This window comes from Lepisma saccharinum, chromosome 25 (genome assembly GCF_977018435.1).
Source record: "Lepisma saccharinum chromosome 25, izLepSacc3.1, whole genome shotgun sequence".
NCBI classification, from domain to species: Eukaryota; Metazoa; Arthropoda; class Insecta; order Zygentoma; family Lepismatidae; genus Lepisma; species Lepisma saccharinum.
The window spans coordinates 35,397,620-35,416,309 of NC_139253.1; the positions used below are offsets into that span (position 1 = coordinate 35,397,620).

The 18,690-nt window shown below is 38.8% G+C and overlaps 1 protein-coding gene across 1 annotated transcript in view; it reads left to right on the plus strand.

Annotated features, from left to right (window-relative positions):
- The window catches only part of Alk (Anaplastic lymphoma kinase), a 714,232-nt gene that overhangs the window by 472,935 nt on the left and 222,607 nt on the right, over nt 1-18,690 (plus strand). The window contains exons 9-10 of the mRNA XM_083111550.1: nt 7,311-7,489; nt 18,142-18,236. Coding sequence (XP_082967676.1) covers nt 7,311-7,489; nt 18,142-18,236 — 274 coding nt within the window. The remainder of the gene's footprint in view (nt 1-7,310; nt 7,490-18,141; nt 18,237-18,690) is intronic.

Sequence of the window (18,690 nt, forward strand, 5' to 3'; positions counted from 1 at the left end):
CACCTTCGACCGCAAGTGTTTCACCTCACTAACACCTCAGTGACTCAACCACGTCACTCGGCACTGCGTTGCTTTCTGCCTTGTTTTGGCATTGGCCTCGTCTGCAACTTTCCCGTTTTGCTACCACAGCGGACGGTAGGCGAGCATTCACCCAACATTGTCACAGGTTGTAGATCCCAAGAGACATTGCAAAGGTCTCCTCAGACATTCTAAAAACTTCAGTGAACTTGTCCAACCACTGAGAAATCCCAACCAAGGCGAGTAGTGGCCTTAATTCCGAACTGATACGGGAGACTTGACAACAGAGGACTTTATTTATGGGGAGATGGCATGCGAGATGTAGGGGTCTTTATGTATTTATGGCACACGTTGAAATCAGATCGCGGCCATTTCACGTGATTTCAAACGTCACGGTGCCGGACCGATCAGTTTGAAACAGGTCTCTCAGGATTCAATTAGACCTTCCGTCCTTCCATAAAATCAGAGGCGTAGGCGACCGAGTGCCGTTCCTCGTTGCAATCTCTCTCCGTGTTAATAGCTGGAGTTTCCGCGTCACCGCCGCTCGATGCCCATTTTGCCAAACGTCAGGGCTAATTTTCCACAATGGTTTAAAAATTAAAAATCCACGGTCAACGGAGTCAACGGTGCAAAAACACCGGACGGTTGGCGGATCAATATATCTATTTATCTCTCTCTCTCTCTCTCTCTCTCTCTCTCTCTCTCTCTGCACCCGATAATTTTGTACTTTCATTATTTTACGTCGCCTGCCTACCGTTGGGCGTTAACCGAAACAATGACAATAGATCACGGTGCGATTAAATACGAGGCATGTCCTGAAAATAATGTCGCCTCTAGGCTAAGAATTATTTTACCAGTGGGTACAACCTTGATCATGATCACTTTCGTGGGCCTACCCGATGGCGCAGTGGTAGCGTCGTTGCCTTGTAATCAAGGGGTCCCGAGTTCGATACCCGTAGGAGGCATATAGTGGTTCGGATCCCACTTTAAACTGTAGGTCCAGTCCCGATTAGCCTTACTGTGCACAAAGTGGACTTTAAACGCCAAATCAAATAAAATCAAAAAATCAAATGATCACTTTCGTGTTTCTCGAAGTGGTGCTGAACACGAGGAGCCTCTTGAAGCAGAATTTTTTTAATTTTTGAGCATAACGTGTGAACGTGTCACAAAATAATAAAGCAACATTGTTGCAATATATGGATGCCATACAGCAGACATGTTAAAACTGACTATATTTCCAATACCAAAACTCCATCGCCTGCAATGGGGGTAGTGTTAAAAACGGCAAGGTAATGCACATGGCTACAGCAACTAGGAGATAACGCTGTCAACAGTGACGTATTTCATGTCTGTTGTGCACGCTACGCTAACAACAACAAATATAACTTGCTTAACCTGTTCACATGTGTATTTCTGCTATTACATACATAGGTCTGTAAGTCAGGTTAGGTTTGGTGCTATTGGCTTCACCAAGTTGCTGTTGCTGTGACTAGATCACCTCTGTGGCGGTTCCACTTCATGATGAAATCCGCTAGAGGCGCGGGTGTCAGTAGTATGGGCAATTTCTCTACTTGTAATGGAATAAAATTGAGTTTTGTTGTAACGTCCGATTCTTTCCTTGCAACATTTCTATGAATGTGAAAGTTATGATATTTGGTACAGTGATCGCGAAGATATTAAGTAGCATTCTGAACAGTTGGCCACGTCCTGTTATTGTGATTTTTATTAACACGGGAGAAAATATTGGTATGGAATGTCCCTCGTAACTATGAATACGCGGTTGCTAGAATTAAAATCGTGTATATATTGCACTAAAAGGTTCATTATTATTGTCATAAACGTAATATTTTAAAGAAATATACACTCACAGACACTAGTTTCTTTCTTCAAGATGTCGTTTACATCTATAATTGTTTTGTCTAACTTACCGCACAAAAACTAGCAGGCGTGAAATACGACAGTTTTCATGTAAACAGCACGTTGGATAAGTTATAAAATTAAGTTATAAGTCCTTAATGTCGATGTTCCACTAACCGATCGACACGAATACAAGGTCGTATTAAAATGGTCAGCGATTTTAATTAAAATAACTGTAAACATTCTATTCGACTATTTGAACTTTTTTTGCAATTGAAAATTAAATTCTTTCAACTGTTCGTTTATTTTATTTTACTTTTCTTTTCCAAATTTATGTCATTTCTTGACTGCAAATCACTCCAGTTTCCTTCAATTCGATAACTGCCTTTCAAGATAGTGTGTCATAGTCTGAAATTTTCTAGAATGTACCTTTCACGCTTGTGCGCACCTTACGCGGAGTTATCCTTGAAAAGCTATAACTGGAAATAGTAACGGTCTAGAAAATTTCGAGCACTTCCAATTTACGTCACACAAATATTATCGTATACAAAATGCTCCACCGGAATGGTCTACCTTGATCTATGATAAAACATGAACCCGTAAATGGTTACTTAACAAAACTGAGAACAAAACAATTGGCAACTGCAGTTCAATGCAATGGTGATTATCTGTGGCTCCATGCGTCAGAGCATCTACACCATGCCACAATGCACTATGAGGAACAAGTTCTAAAAGAAATACATTTCGTGAGTTTTTCTATATCTCTAGACTAATTGCAACGATAAGAATGGTTGAAGTGATGAAATATATTTGAAGAAACAAGGATAAATGAAACGATCTTGTTACCCAGGATTCAAGCCTGGAACCTCTGACACCGCACTTCAACTTCAGTACTCTACGCAGCCAAACCATTTTTGTTCATTTTTTTAATGATTTATTTCGCAATTCTTCCACTGTGCCTCAAGTAACTTTCTTTAATTTACTGATTAAATTTACCAAATCGAATCCCGAACTCATCGTATATTTAGAGAAAGATGGAGATAATAAATGTAGGCTTCACCATTAAGGAAGTTAACAATTAGGCACTTACCGGAATGGGAAGAAACACGGAAAGAAAATTTAGAAAATCCATTTTCTCTTTTCTAGGCTCTCTCTCCTTTCGTGCATATTTTTCCTCACCTTCATGAATGCTAATGGATAAAGTCGTTCATCAAAATCTCCGGTGAGAAGTTCTGAAAAAAAAAAAAACGCTCCCTTTTGCATCCTCCCGGTGGGCGTCAATCTCCACACCATTGAGAGAAGGCATTGTCTGAGGGAATTGACTGCCTCGTTAATTCGTAAAAGAGTTTCCCCCGAAAGTGACAGGAAGTTAGGCAAACTCTTAATTATTCCTCAAGGTACTTGGCATCGGAGAGGGACTGAGCTTGGAAAACGAGGGAATTGGTAAGCTTCAGCTTCTCATTGAATATCGACCAGGAGCACGGTAACTTAAGAAAAATATTAATTTCGGTAAACACGCACACACAAAATCCCGTTCCCTCTCACGTGTTTATTGGTGGGGCCGTTTCGCGTCACTACTTGCGCAGATACTTGTTTTCGTTCGCTTGCTCCAGAGACAGCAGGGACAGGATATAGATTAATCGCTGCGAGAAGAATGAACGATAATTATATGAAATCAGTACTTTTTGTCTAATAAAAATGTATGTGGGTATTCTAAGACCCGACTTCATGTATTTATGCTAATTTATTTTATTTAAACGAATGAACCCAGCAGGCTGCCACCCAGTTAGAGTTCATATTACATAGTGGAACCAGAGGCGTCTCGTAAACGCATGCGTCAATTGTGGGGAAAAGGACAGCTTGCTCTGCGACGACATTCATGAGCATTTCTACATTCTAATTTCTTCATATAGGAGAAGTATTTATTTTACACGAGAGCGCTGAACTAAGCTTATATTACATTTCTTGGATCTGAAGTGACGCATGCATCAATTGTGGGAAAAGAATTATTACTTTCTTTCACTTCAGATCCAAGAAATGTAATATAAGCTTAGTTCAGCGCTCTCGTGTACAATAAATACTTCTCGTATATGAAGAAATTAGAATGTAGAAATGCTCATGAATGTCGTCGCAGAGCAAGCTGTCCTTTTTCCCACAATTGACGCATGCGCAGCATGCACCGCATGCGTTCACGAGACGCCTCTGATTGGAACAGAGTTACAGGTTATCTAACATTCTTCAGTGACCGTTCTTTGACAGTGTTTTCATTACAGCGTTTTCAAATATGATGTAAGACATACAGAATAAGTCAATATTTTTGTTATGCTTTCATAAGGCATTGTAGAGGACACTCGTTCTCCAGATAGGAGATTTTTGACAATGTTTGTTCGCGTCCTTTTCACGTAAAAGGTTTTATAATTAAGCCGCGTCTTGTTGTTTTTAAGACAGTAAACATTAGTGTGAGGTAATTACACGTTTCTGTGTAATTTAAACGAGTGGAAAGCAAGAGAAGTTTACAAGGTGTAGTCGTATAGATGAACAGTTAACAAAAGTGGCAGTATTAATTAGATGCAATTAAAATTACCTTGCTTCACAGCAACTTCAAAATTGTCATTAGTTCGTCGGTGCTGTAATCAGTAGTCTTCTACTTTCGATTCGTGTTAAGACTTCTCGACTCGGTACCATCCTTAGACGGGGATTCTTCGAGAGACGCTTTGGAATGTTCAACACGGCTGTTCGGTGCGGGAAAGAAGTTAAAGGCCCCCCTTTAGACGGAAGCATTTCCTTTAACATTTTTGCTAGCATAAATGCTACGTAAATGCTTCCAAAAATCTTATAGCACATAGTACTCTACACGGAAGCATTTTGTGTAACATTTCGGTTAGCTTATGCGATTGCAATGTGAAATATAGGGTGAAGCAGTCAAACGGGAAGATTTTAAAAAATCACAAAAAATAGAGGAAGCAAATATTAGTTAATTTTTGAACATGGATGTACTGTACACGAGTTGAAATTACAAGTATACCTGAAAAATGTTAATTTTTTTTAGTATGGTGTCAGTAAGATGGCGTCCTTGGTGTTGCACACATTGTCGGAGTCTCAGAGTAAATCCGCCGATGACGCTTCGTAGCATCTCCAACGGAATGTTGTAGATCTCTTGCCGAAGAAAATAGTCAGGATCCGCCAAATCGGGTAACGGGGAGGCCACGGAATATCGCCGAATGTTCTCATGAGACGACCATGAAATGAGAGTCTAAGCACATCCATAGACACTCTGGCAGTATAGCTAGTTGTACCATCTCGCTGGAAGAGTGTTTCTTCATCTGGGTCATAGTCATCGAGGACTGGCAGCAAAAGGTTACCAATATCTCAGCATAACGTCATGGGCGGATTTAATCTTGAGACTCCGACAATGTGTGCAAAACCAAGGACGCCATCTTACTGACACCATATTAAAAAAATAACATTTTTCAGGTACACTAGCAATTTCAACTCATGTACAGCACATCCATGTTCAAAAATTAACTAATATTTCCTTTCTCTATTTTTTGTGATTTTTCTTTTAATTTTTCCGTTTGACTGCCTCACCCTATATATCCAGCAGGAAAGGCACGTCGAGTTACGCCATCTATGTTGAGTGCACGGTGTTCACAATTGAAACAACTAAAATATTCTTCCATATGTATGCTGTATACATTATAAAGTTTGTATTTAAGCAGCGCCATTGCTTTGTACCTAAAACCTTTTTATAGGAAACGTAATTCTTTTCGGTTGAATAGTTATCGTCTTTTAAAAATTTGAAGTGATACGTTGTTTACATCTCACTCGCCGCCATTATATGTGCCCTCGTGACCTAGAGCTCTGGTTATGCTACGAAAAATGCTACGGATTGAGAACCGATTCTATCCTTGAGAAATGCCATGAAATATGCCATGGCATATGAAATACCATAAGATTTTTCATTGTACACGGCAACATTTTGGTCATGGCATAAATGTAAACGAAAATGCTTTTATCTAAAGCGAGCCTAAGGATAAATATAGTCGAACATTCGGTAGACCTTTTCGTAGGCGACATCGTGCCTACGTTGTCGCGTTCAGTTTCATTCCCACATATTTTGTGACTTATTGAAGAGGCTCGTCCTGCGGAGTTTTTGTGGTAGTGATTAGTAGACCTCCGATTTTTAGGTTCTAAAAACTGTGCTTTTAAGTTCCTAAATTAGGCTCTAAAAATTCTAAAATAGGTTCAAAAAATCCTAAAATAGGTTATAAAAATCTTGTTAGGCTAGAAAAATAGTTCAAAATTCCTGAAAAAAGCTGATAGGCATAGTCACCGGCAATGAAAATGGAACACCTATATCCTAAAATACACACATCTTGCATAACGTTACATGTGTTGCCTAACCCTACGGCAATGGCATAACTTACTATTGAAAATTTGGTATTAAAAATAAAATCCACTCTTCGCCGGATAGTTAGGCAACAATCTTTTATCATGTTATCCACAGTCCAATTCCACAATTTTGTCTGTGAGGATCATCTTATATGACGAAAACAATTTTTCAACAAAAACATAGTCAGTGGTGCAAACTTCAACGCTGAAATGTTAGTTTGCAAGGCGTGAATGCCACAAAGCACCGAAGTGACGCGAAAGTGAGCAAGACCACACAGATGAGACTACATTGAATTGTACACGTAACAGTGGCTCCATACATTTTGCTTTGTTTAGAGCTTTGAAAAATCGCCATGGGCTTGGAGGAAGAGAAATCGAAGCAAATGCATCTGCGTGACATAAAAATCCTGTAAAACCTTTAAAAATATATAAAAACCTAAAAAGAGGCTTGATTTAGGCACACAAACCTAAAATAGGTTTTAACAAGCAAAATAGTTTTTTTTTGGGCACTATAAAAATTCATCAGTTGTTGCGTTTTTTAACGAAACGCTGACATAACTTATTATTTCCTACGTACCTGCAAAGGAAAAAATAGGTTAAAAACCTATTAGCCTAGCGATTAGCGTGCAGTGCGTTTGTGCATTCCCGTGTGGCTTGTGCGTAGGCTGACTCCCCACAATTGGTTCACTATGTCTGCAGCGGCAGCTCAGCGTGGTTTCTGTTGGAAGGATAATATGGCAGACCACAGGAAGCTTAGTCCTATGCTACATCCGGTCCCATAAGTTCCACAGGGAATCGTACGCATCATTCTGTGGTTACTGATGCCTTGACTGTTACCTGAATGAGATGTTTCTGTTGGTTTAATGCGATCATATACTCTTCCTTAGGGTTCGGCTGTGTTCCCCATTCAATTCTAATAGAGTTTAGAGTTAAAAAAAATTTCCCGAGTTTACCTCGGTCCTAATAAATACGCTTCCATCTGTCTCTCGTTGACTATTTTGTTTTCTGGAAAATAATAATCTTTGTTTTTTTCTCATTTTTAGATTCGATTTTACCACCACAAATTCGGATATACAAGTAGCTCCCTGGAACTCCAGCTAGTCGAATTGAGCCCCAAGTTCCCCAAAGGCAGGAAGATTGAAAAAATTTGGTATGACTTCGGCGCAAGAGGGGACTACTGGATCAGGGAGTCCGTGGCTCTTCCCCCAGACATTACCCATGAGTAAGTATAAATTATTTACATTAATTACTTTATTTGTATTAATCTTGAGTGATATTATAAGTTGGACAACAAATGCCTTCATTGAAGACATTAAAAGACATTTTTTTTTTAATATCCTTGGTAAAAATTAACAAATCTCTCTGTTGGTTAAACCTCTGAATAGGCGTATCGGTTACATTTGGTACAAGCGCTCCGGTAGTTAGATAACCGTGGGAGGGCAAAATTTTCGGTTATTAATGAGTTCGTGAGGAAAGGCGGGAGGGAACTGAAAGAAATGGTCGGATTCAGTCTCGAAAACCGGAAAACAGTGGCGCTGGGATTTCATGTGATGACCACGGGTCGCCACCCATTAGAAGCTTTTGTAATCCTATGCCCTCTTCGAGTTGTCGACCTACAGACTTTAGTTGTATAATGGGAGGAGGGGTTCAACTTTCAGCAACGCAAGGATAGTAAAATATACTCCTCACAAAAAGTTTGGAATATTGTTAAAATAGACAATAGGTGATAGACACGGCCTTGGAAGGCAACAACACATGGTATATGTCTGGTGGACGTTCTCGTCTATCGCCGACATATGCCACCGTGCCTATCACCTATAGCCAAACACAATAACGTATTAATCTATAAGATTATATTTTATTTAAACTCTCTCTGGATGCTTCATGTTGACCAGGGTATTCACTTGTTTACTTCAGTTGTCTCAACCTCTGTGGTATGTGAATAATGCACAGTGTTGTGCTATGCAAACTTCCTGATGTATTCAGGATATAGGAAGTTCCATCAGGTTTATGGAGTCAGCTGTTTGCAATAGAGGTAGCAATACTCACGATTCGGCATGGAGGAAGGTCTCTATGGCCTGAGTGATATAGAGGTGAGACAGACTGAGAAGGGACTGACTTTTGATTTGGATTGAGGAGAGAGAGGAGCTTGGAGAAAGGATTTTGAGGGAAAGTGAGGCGAGTCCTGGTCAACGAGCAACGAAGCCTACAGAGGACTTAGTTTATTTTATTCTTCGAATTTATCATCACTCTTCAGGTAGACAGGTAATTATCCTAACCCAGCCATGATTCAGGTTCGAAGGTTCATAAAACCGAATAAGTGACCATTGTCTTTTCTAGTTGTTAAGCTGTTTAGTTTTAGTTGTGCCTTTCGTACTGCCAAGAATTTGAGTTGTCATGTCAATGACGAGTGCTCTCATCATTGAGGATGAATGATGAATAAGTTACATCACCCATTGATTTATTGTGGAGTCACTGGTTTTGATCCCCATCATTCTTTGTTGAAAACTTGTTGTGCCTAATATAACAATATTCCAAACTTTTTGTGAGGAGTGTAGTAATAGTTATAAACCGTTAATAATAATAGTAATAATAAATACTTAATAAAATGGTTACTAATTATTATCATCATGAAACAGTTTACAATTAGGCCTAATCAATAAAATATTTCCTTTTAAACAATCTCATTTGTGTATGTATCAATATGCACTTAATAGCATCTCGCATTAACATCGTTATCATTATGTTTAGTGCAAGGGTACATTCATACTTATATTTTCAGCTTTTGAAAAATGTATTAAAATATGAACTCCGGGCCTCCGCGACAGCTGAGTAGGAATACTACCGCCTTGTTATCAAAGGGCCCGGTTTTCGATTCCCGGTGTAGGCACATTTCGCAATCGTTCGGGTCCCGCTTAAACTAAGCCTAACGTGGCCGTAAAAATAAACAAAATTTAAACTTTCAAAAACATCGCTACTTTACTTTGTGTACAGATATGTGTGATTACCTGTGCCTGATTGGGTATCTGTATATAGGTACCCTTATGAAATGCTGTGCATAACGTTAACGAATATTTACAGAAAATTTGCAAACGATAAACTTCCCCTGTTCAGAATTGCATAGTTATATAAGTTATTAAACTTCTTTACAAAAGACGAAGTACGTCCTTGGAAACCACACTGTTTATTTTGCAAATAAGTTGCGAGTTAAGAATTCCTGTACAACTTTTCTCTGCACCCTCATAACAATGTCGAAAGAATGTGCGCGTATATTTCTTGGAAGTGGATAATAAGAATATCCTTGAGCTCCAGGGCCTTGTGATATACGCAAGTAATTCTTGTTAACAAACCAGGCCAATGCCTTTCTGTATTTCTAGCAGTCTTCGGTTTCTTGATCACAGGAAAACACGGGATGGGAAGCGGGAAAGAGCGATGAATCCTCAGCTGGGATCGGAACGCGTGAAATTGTTTCCCAGATAGTTTTCTTTGGAAGAGCCCTCAACCTGAATATCCTTTCAAACCAGTGAAAAAGTTTCAGAGCTAGCAAATAATGGGACCAGCGTGCTGTGAAAAATCACTTCTGCAAGGTTTTAGCACCGTGTTGAAGAATTGAATACAAAGAATAGACACCCCATGAATCAGGATTTAGTGGTGCGGAATTATTTGTTCAAGCAAAGTTATGTAAAAGTTGAAACTCGTATGAGGAAGAGGCGGGCTGTAAGAGTACTATTGCATCGTGGGTAGGTTTGATTGATTGATTGATTTAGTTTATTTTACTTCGCGTTTTGTGCCTCTTGGCTAATTTGCGAAGATGGGGATGAGTGATGAAATTGATGAATGGACATTCACAAACAACCAAGCCCGAGCGGGATTCGAACCCGGAACCCTTGGCGTCGCAGCGCAATGTGCTAACCACTCGGCCACAGGGTCCGGCGCTTCGGGGGTAGGGGAGGGTTAAAAGACCCTTCCGTGTTACAGTGAACAAAGTAGACAGTAATATCTGCAAAGCTGAAATCGATCATCTTGTTCAAATGGGTTCCATCCGCGATTAAATCATTTGAATTGAATGCAAATACCTTAGAAATTTATGTGCAGTAATATATGCTATTTGTTTATTTGCATTGTATTTTGTAGTATTTTATTCCTTCAAATCAACCATAAGGAAAAGAGTATTCTGAGTCAGTGGTACATTAGATATCTGATAAATCATTAGGGATTATTGTTTTAATTTGGCTTGCCTGCGTTATTTCTTCAGTATATTGTTATTATTATTATTTGCAAAATGATTTTGGTACATAACCCTTTCAATACTCAACTTTTCGACACATTTCACTTCTACCTTTCTTGAGAATTATAAGTATAAACATTATCAAAAGCGTATAGACACAACAGGAGAAAAACAGTGTTTAAATTGTTCTGTTATGAATGTGACCAAACGGGCGATCTGCAAGAATTCAAATCATTTTTTTCTGATAAGATAATTCATAATTGAAAAGAAGAATTTACAGCATTCCTTTTAGGAAACTGATGATAAGTTTTTTAGGAAGATCAAGATGAAAGTCGAAAAATACGTATATCCTTGCTTTTATGCACTTTTATGCACATATAGGCTAATTTGGACTGGACCTACAGTTTAAAATGGTATCCAAACTACTATATGCCTCCACCAGGTATCTAACCAGAGACCCCTCGATTACTATATCGTTTCCTTCTGGTAAATTATATTCACATGAGAACACAACTTTTTAGATTTATATTTGATGATAAAGATATTTTTACTTCTAATTGTCAGGGAAAACCAAGATAGGGCAGATAATTTTTGTCACAAGTAACATTTCGAATAATAAATTTATTTTCTAAATTGTGTCGTGGAAATCAAAAGCACAGTTCTCGAATAAACAGGACATGTCCATTTTGTGAAGGTGTTTACAAATTATAGCAATTGTGGGTGTTGGAAATGTTCAAACGTAATTGCAAATGGTAATAGGTGTGTTAACATTGTTTCCGATTTGTTTGTAATGGACGGTTAGAAAAGATGCGAAATTAGCGTGTAATTAGTATTGATCGACGACAATGGTGCATTACACTCATTACAACAAGAGCGTCAACAATGATCCAATTTGATTGCAGGGAGATTCTCGTAACAAAGAAGACACCTGACCACTACAACGGTGTCCAGGGTGAGTATTTACAAAACTACGTTGAAATTACAACGGCAATGGCAACAACCAATGGTAGTGCTTTTGTACATGAAGCAATTAAATCAGCCACATCGGTTAAACTGTGAAACAAGTGACCAAAAATGTTATCCTCGATTCGGGGTGCTGTCTCAGAGAGAAGTTTGGTAATGATCAGTTATGGATAAGGTTGCGAGACGAACTGTTTGGATAGGGCGTCCTGTATTCCATAATCTGTTTTTATACCCTGTAAAAGTTTACATTGCCCCGGTGTAACCCGGGTGCTATCCACTCCGCCACGAAAATACACTGTACGAATCCGAATTAAGTGGTAGATTGTGATGCAACAGCTTTCTGCCACTTAGTAAATTAATTCCTATTTTGGGAACTTCAATGAGATAATTTGCGTGTGCGTTAAACTGTCAGTCATCACAACTGAAGCTATTTTATGTTGGACGCTGCAGCGGGACGAATTAGCGTTGGGAAAATATGCCACTATCTCCGCCATTTCTTTCAGTTGCCTCCCGCTCTTCCTCACGAGCTCATTAATAACCGAAAATTTTGCAACATACACTCTCAACCCACGTGTTGCCACACATCTACTCTACGCCACCTTGTTCCTCCGCCTTCCCAAGGTCTCCGCATTGAAGTTCCAAAGTACGGCAACAGCGTATCCACAGTCATGTGACCGAGACTCCACGTGGAGTAGACGAGCAGAATGAGAGCTGCGCCCATTGGCTGAAGGTTGAGTGTGATTGGACGATAACAACTCGCCCGCTGTTTATCCCCAGCCACATTCGTGGCGGCAGCTCTCTTGAGATCTTGGATGTTAATTAAGTAAATGCGTCATCTATACTATCCGTAGCATATCACTTTCCCTTCCTCTCATATTTGCTTCATTTTACAGGGAGCCAATAGCCCCGTCTAGATCGTTGCAATTTTTGACTCTCTCTGTATTCACGCGTCGAGTTGGTTACACGGTGCAACACAGACTCGTCTACTTCGTTGATTTCGTGTCAAGTAGTGTATTTGGTGTCTGCACCGTTTGCACTACGTCCTGGAGCAGTGTAGTGTGATGTATGATCACGTGGTGCGTGCTTACTAATCAAATGAGCGTTTAAAGCAGCAGACAGGCATTTGTTGAATGTTCTGAACTTGAAACACCGCTATTAGTCTACTTGGTTGAACCTCTGACACCGGGATACAACTGCACTACACCTAGCGTCTAAAAGTGTAGCGAACTAGACGGGGCCAGTTTCCTTGAGAGCAGGTGCTGTGGGCGGAGGACTTCCACTTCAGTTGATCTGTTTGTTTGGGCTTTCTCTTGACCTTTTAAGTAACCCTAAGAACCGCCATCATGTGGAATTAACTCTTCCAGCACTCACCCACACACATGACCTTCGGGTACAGGCTTCGATGTACACGGTTCTCCTGACAAGGAGAGAACGTAACACTTTTACACGCTTTATCGGCGAGGTTTATTTATAAAATTTGCCCGAGCCGTTGATTCCCGGCATTTTTCATGGGTCACAGAGGCGGATCCGAGATCGGTGGAGCGGAAAACTTCCAGAGACCCGACCTATCTGAGAGTGTCAGCTTGACGTAGTGGAAAAGTGAGAAGACATTTCACCCCTTCACCAGGAATGGAATGTTAAAGGAGAAGGAGTCACAAGCACCTTTCGATCATTTCTACATCAAAGAATGATCTATTGTTGACCTTGGTGTGTTACAGCGTCTCAATTGTTGTGTGGGAGACGAGAACAAACTTCTATTGCAGGGGTTTTCAATTTTTTTGCTGTCGTGGCTCTCCTCAGCTTTTCAAAATCTGCACGCGCTGATAAGGTAAAGCTCCCCGTGCATATAGCATAGTGCCATGAAGGCATGTTTAGGGGATGCGCGAGTAGAGCCCCACACATTCTCGATCTCGGGCATTTTTGGGGGTGATGTGACCAGCACCATGCTCCGGCCACCTTTACCCACCTCCCAGGGTTGCCCCAGATACCCATTTATTTGAGGCTGGATGAGCCCCGGAGCCACTTCATGCAGGGACAAGGTCGGACAAATTCCGACCTTAGATAACCCAGCCTGGAAATCGAACCAGCGACTCCCGCGGGACAGTCAGACTCCATACCGACTAGATCACCGTGGCTACTTCAGATATTCAATTGTATATAAAACACTAAAATCATAAAATAAATAATAATCATAATAAGAACTTCGCAAGGGAATGTTAAAACTATTTGACGATAGCACCACAACATTAGGACACTGGAATTTTTCATGGCATGGCATTTTTCTTCTCTATCCAGCATACAAGGATTGAACAGGATAATCTACATTTTCACACTTTCACACTTAATACACATTGGCCTTCACACTTATACAATGATATTCTCTGTCACTACTTACAATGACTACGGTAGTAACTTGTCACCAATAAATATAGATTTTTATTTTGCAGATAAATATGTGTTTATTTATTGTTGGTGCACACAGAAGTAATGAAAATATAATGTGCGATTAATACTGATGATGTACATATTTTTGATGCTTATAAGCTGGTGTCAATTCACTCAGCGATATAACCTTCACGAGAAAAGATTATAAATACAAGAAATAAGAAAACCTGGATAATAGATATTAGGCCTATTAACAGGCATATCGCAATGTTTAGAAAGTCAGTGGGATGTACAGTGGGATCCATGAGTATTACCGCGCAAATTGTCCATCACCATGTTCGTGCACTTTATTTGACCCAATAAGAGCTTCAAGAATTAAAAGAACACTCAAAACAAGCTGTTGACAACTTCTGCACCAGCATACATAAAAAATCCATCGCTTAAAAACACACAGAATGCAAGAGAAAAATGAATGAAAATAGTCATGGACAATTTGCACGGTAATACTCATGGATCCCACTGTACGAGCTTGCTTGCCGTAACACAGTTTATCGAATGTGGGTACTTATTTGGAAATTGCAAAATGCATCTCATTCTGGATATTTACTCTTGTTCTGTAGGCCTATTTCGACTTGATCACTCTTATCACCGGGCTATCGACCACCTATCCCCAGTGGAAATACCAATGGGTCCTTTTTCGCAAAAGTAGAAGTTTCCAATTGGATGATAACTAAAGCATATACGGGTAAAACTGTTTCATATTTGAAATGCAGCGTTGAAAAATTGCATATAAACAGTTGAAAAATCAAATGCAACAGAAAATAAGAAAATAATTGTTCCCCTGTGAAAATTCATTAAGGTGTTATTTCCGTGGATGTCGGAAGTGTGGCCACAGTCTGATACGCCTTGTGTAGCAATAACGTAAAGGAGAGTCCCATAACTCTGCCGCACTCGGGTATTGGGCAACTACCGTGACGTGGTAATCCTGTTCCTCCCACCTAAAGGAACGTCATAAGTCACTGAAGAGATTACCTGTAACAGCATGTTATTGTGTAACATTAGTAAGATATATACATGACACAATATCTGCTACAATTATGTACCATTGCTTCAATATAGCAAATAATTGTTTGAGCCTATAGTATTAGAAATAGTGACTATATACTAAAAATCTCTAAATAATACCGTAGCGTATGTTATTAGTTCTTTCATTGGTGTTATGTTTGTCTTATCTCTTATTTATTTAGAAAAGAAACTATAATGTATACTAGCTACTGAAGTAGCTCACTTAGATTTCACCCCGGCTTGAAGGCACAAAGAGATAAGGAAGTAGGGTTCCACAGATTCTCGATCTCGGCCACCGGCTTCATAAGTTTTATAAATATTAATTAAATTTTCAAATTAAGAATGGTATATTTTATGAATTTGGTTTTGTGAAGATTGGCATGTTTTTAGTCAAGGACACTTCTGGATTGTGATGATCCCATTGAAAATAAACGACCCAAGAGTGCCCATAACTTTAAATGTCGACTGGAAATTCCGAAACAATGTGTCCAATGGCGGCAACATATCGCGAGGTCCTGAGCGAGATTAGAATGTGAGGCCTCCTCTGGTCTTTAAATTTGAAATCTGAATGTGAATCTTCAGGCATAGTGGTAAATGCAAATACGACTTAAAGTGATGGCCATGTTTCTCTTTAAACAACTTTTAGAACAAAGGATAAAAGTGGTAATTACAAAATATTTGTGTATCCCGCTCACCCTCTAGAACGCAGCTATGATTTCAGCCCCCTCCGAAAACCATCCTGCGTACGCTAGTAGTTCGGACGCCTGAATTTTCCCCATTGTCATATCCTTGACTGCAACAGTCGCTGCTACTAAGACTCAAATGTTTTTCTTTAAAAATTATGTCTGTTAGCACAGTAGCATTTCTTTCTTATACACAATGAAAAATCAACGAATTGCTCTTCTATAGAACCGGTATCAATATCAACAAATGTTTAAACAATAGTAATTTGTTCAATACGTTGTCAATCCCAACCCGGGTCCATATTCATGGTAAGGGTTGAAGTTTTTGCGTGCGATTACGTCAAACCGGTCAAATGAATGTATCACTTCAATATAAAGTCACGTGAAGTGCAAAACGACGGTGTTACAATATGCAGATATTAAACACCAGAACAAGAACAATGTCTATATTAGAATGCGTACTGTAGGCTGTGGAAAAGCTAATGTGTAAGTCACTAGAGTCATGAAACAGTTGGACTGCAACTGTAAGTTACAAGACTATGGACAAGTAACAGGCGATTAGTTCGCGACAAACATGAAACTTATAGTGATTTACTAAACTTTACAAAATCAAATGTAGAGTATTACATTTTGTGTTTATATTATAAAATGTTGAACCGAAAAAATCTTATTGCTCGTTTTTAACATCGTTTTTATTTCATGTTATGTATAATATGTACACGTCGGTGTATTCAATTTATCTGAAGCCAAAAACTGTAAATGAATTTCCGAAATATTACGAGCTTCACATCAGCTCCTGTGACGTCACAGGACTAGTCCAGTATAATCAACATTTAACACACCGCATTGTAAAAGCGTATGTATTTAGTTTTCTGACCTAATCGTCCTTTATCTTATTAATTCAGAATGTTCACTTCACCTCCAAGAACATTTGAAAATACGTAAATGACATTGATAAACGTTAAATCCAAACTTTACAGTTCTGCATAATCTACCTTTATTTTTCAAATTGTATGAAACATTTGAATCTTTCCCTGAATGCTTTTAAAAATTCTCAGCGTTTATATATAGTTAATTGCTATGTAATAAAAATTTACGTGCTCGAGTTCCATATTTAAGATAATTTTTGAAAATATAACGTACAGGAGGATTGGGAAAGAGAAAGATTGGAATTCGTTTTAAATAAGCTTGCAAACTTTGAAAATCAATTCTCGTGTGTAATGTGCATAAATTTTTAATTTTCGATAAATATTGTAAATATTTGTGAAATAGGCTATTCAAATTTAATGAAGTCGTAAAACTTAATTGTTGGACGTTATATTTATTTGACGTAACGTTTACCAAAATGCTATACAGCTGGAACATAATAGGCCTATGTTATTGAAAAAGGAACTGAATATCCTGTATGGCTAGAAAACAAATACGTGTCCTACACACATCTAAGTACACAATATCCGACAACGTGTGCACAAAAATATGGGCATAAAAATCCAAGTATTTTTCTCTCGTGTTAAACAAAGGAATATTAATAGTAATATGGTCGACATCCATACATGTAATCAACATGTTCAATCAGCTAGGTTCGTACTTAGCACTGGTTGAACTTAAACATTTTTGCACTAACATGTACCTAACTGATATTTGCATTACATACAACGCACAAATTTACTTGTAATTGATCAGGATATAATAATTTTTAATTTGCGATTATAATTATTAATCTTACTATGAAATAAATAAATTTACACGACCTGTTTTTGGAATTACTTGCTCATTCAAATATATGTATTTCCCCAAAACATAGGATCACTCTTTTTCACCAGCCTTTTCAGCATCGCAGATTCAGGTCTGTAGTATTTCGAAGGCCCGTTTATTGCTTATAACGAAAAAGACATCTTACATCAGGAAATGATCATTCTGTACTCCATTTCGTGTGTTCAGTTTCTGGCATGGTTTCCTATCTGCATAGTGCAACACTAGCGCATAGATTTGGAATTCGTTTCATGGATAAATTCACCTCTTACCGTCGTTTCGTCATCCGTAAACAACGGATTGACCCAACCTTATACTTCTAATAACCTTGGTCAATCCTCCTTGGCACCATCAACTACCTAGATAATAGAACAATGTACCGAGCTAATATGACTTATTTTACATAGCCATTTTAACTTTGTTGCACATTAATTGTCAGTTAATTTTAAATTTCAGGACCTTAGATAATAATTGCGAATCTAATTTTGTTGTATGTACCTGGAATGTGTTCTTGTAGTAAAACAAATTTGACATATTCGTTCAAATTGTAACGTTTAACTAGAATTTTAAGCCGGAGAAAACCAGGATGTTGTAGTTTTATTGCCAACAAAAGTTAACTCTGTCCCGGTGGTATAATATTTATGAACAAGTGTTGTATTAACGGCAGAAATTAAGTTGAACTCTTTAAAATAGCCACTACAGGTTAAAAATATGTGTATAATTTTATTATATTTATCGTTACTCCTTCTGTTACGTCCCGAAATTCAGTGGTTCTAACTTTCGTTTGTTTCGTTGCAGTTACCACATCAGATTTGCAGGAATCAAAGGAATATCATTTAAGTTTGAAATGGCTTTGGACGACATTGCTCTAGCCCCTGAATGCTTCGGAATTGGTGAGTGTTCTTTTTAACTCGTTCTTAGTGTGTTTTGTTTGTTTATGTGTGCATGCATGAATATAATTAGAAGGAGAGTCAAATCAAAACCTTGAAAGTCCTACAAAAATTACAGGACTGACTGTAAACAGCCCATGAGGTATCGACTGGTATATATAAAACGACCTCAAGGCTGCAACACTGATCAAGTGAGCTTCAGAGCACCATTTTTGTTATTTTGAAGATGGCGCCTCCTGCGTACGCATACAAAAGCGAAGGGTAGTGGTTTCTTGCCCGCTGGAAGCGTAAGACTTACAGACATTCTACGGCAAATGAAAATGCAATGTCTCTATGCATGCCTACCACGCCAGCAAGTTTACAAATAGAGGAGGAAGTTCGACAATGGCCTCCGTCCTCACGCAGATTGGTGGAAAGACCTTCGCGGTAGCACATAAGTGACTGCACATAGATTCTA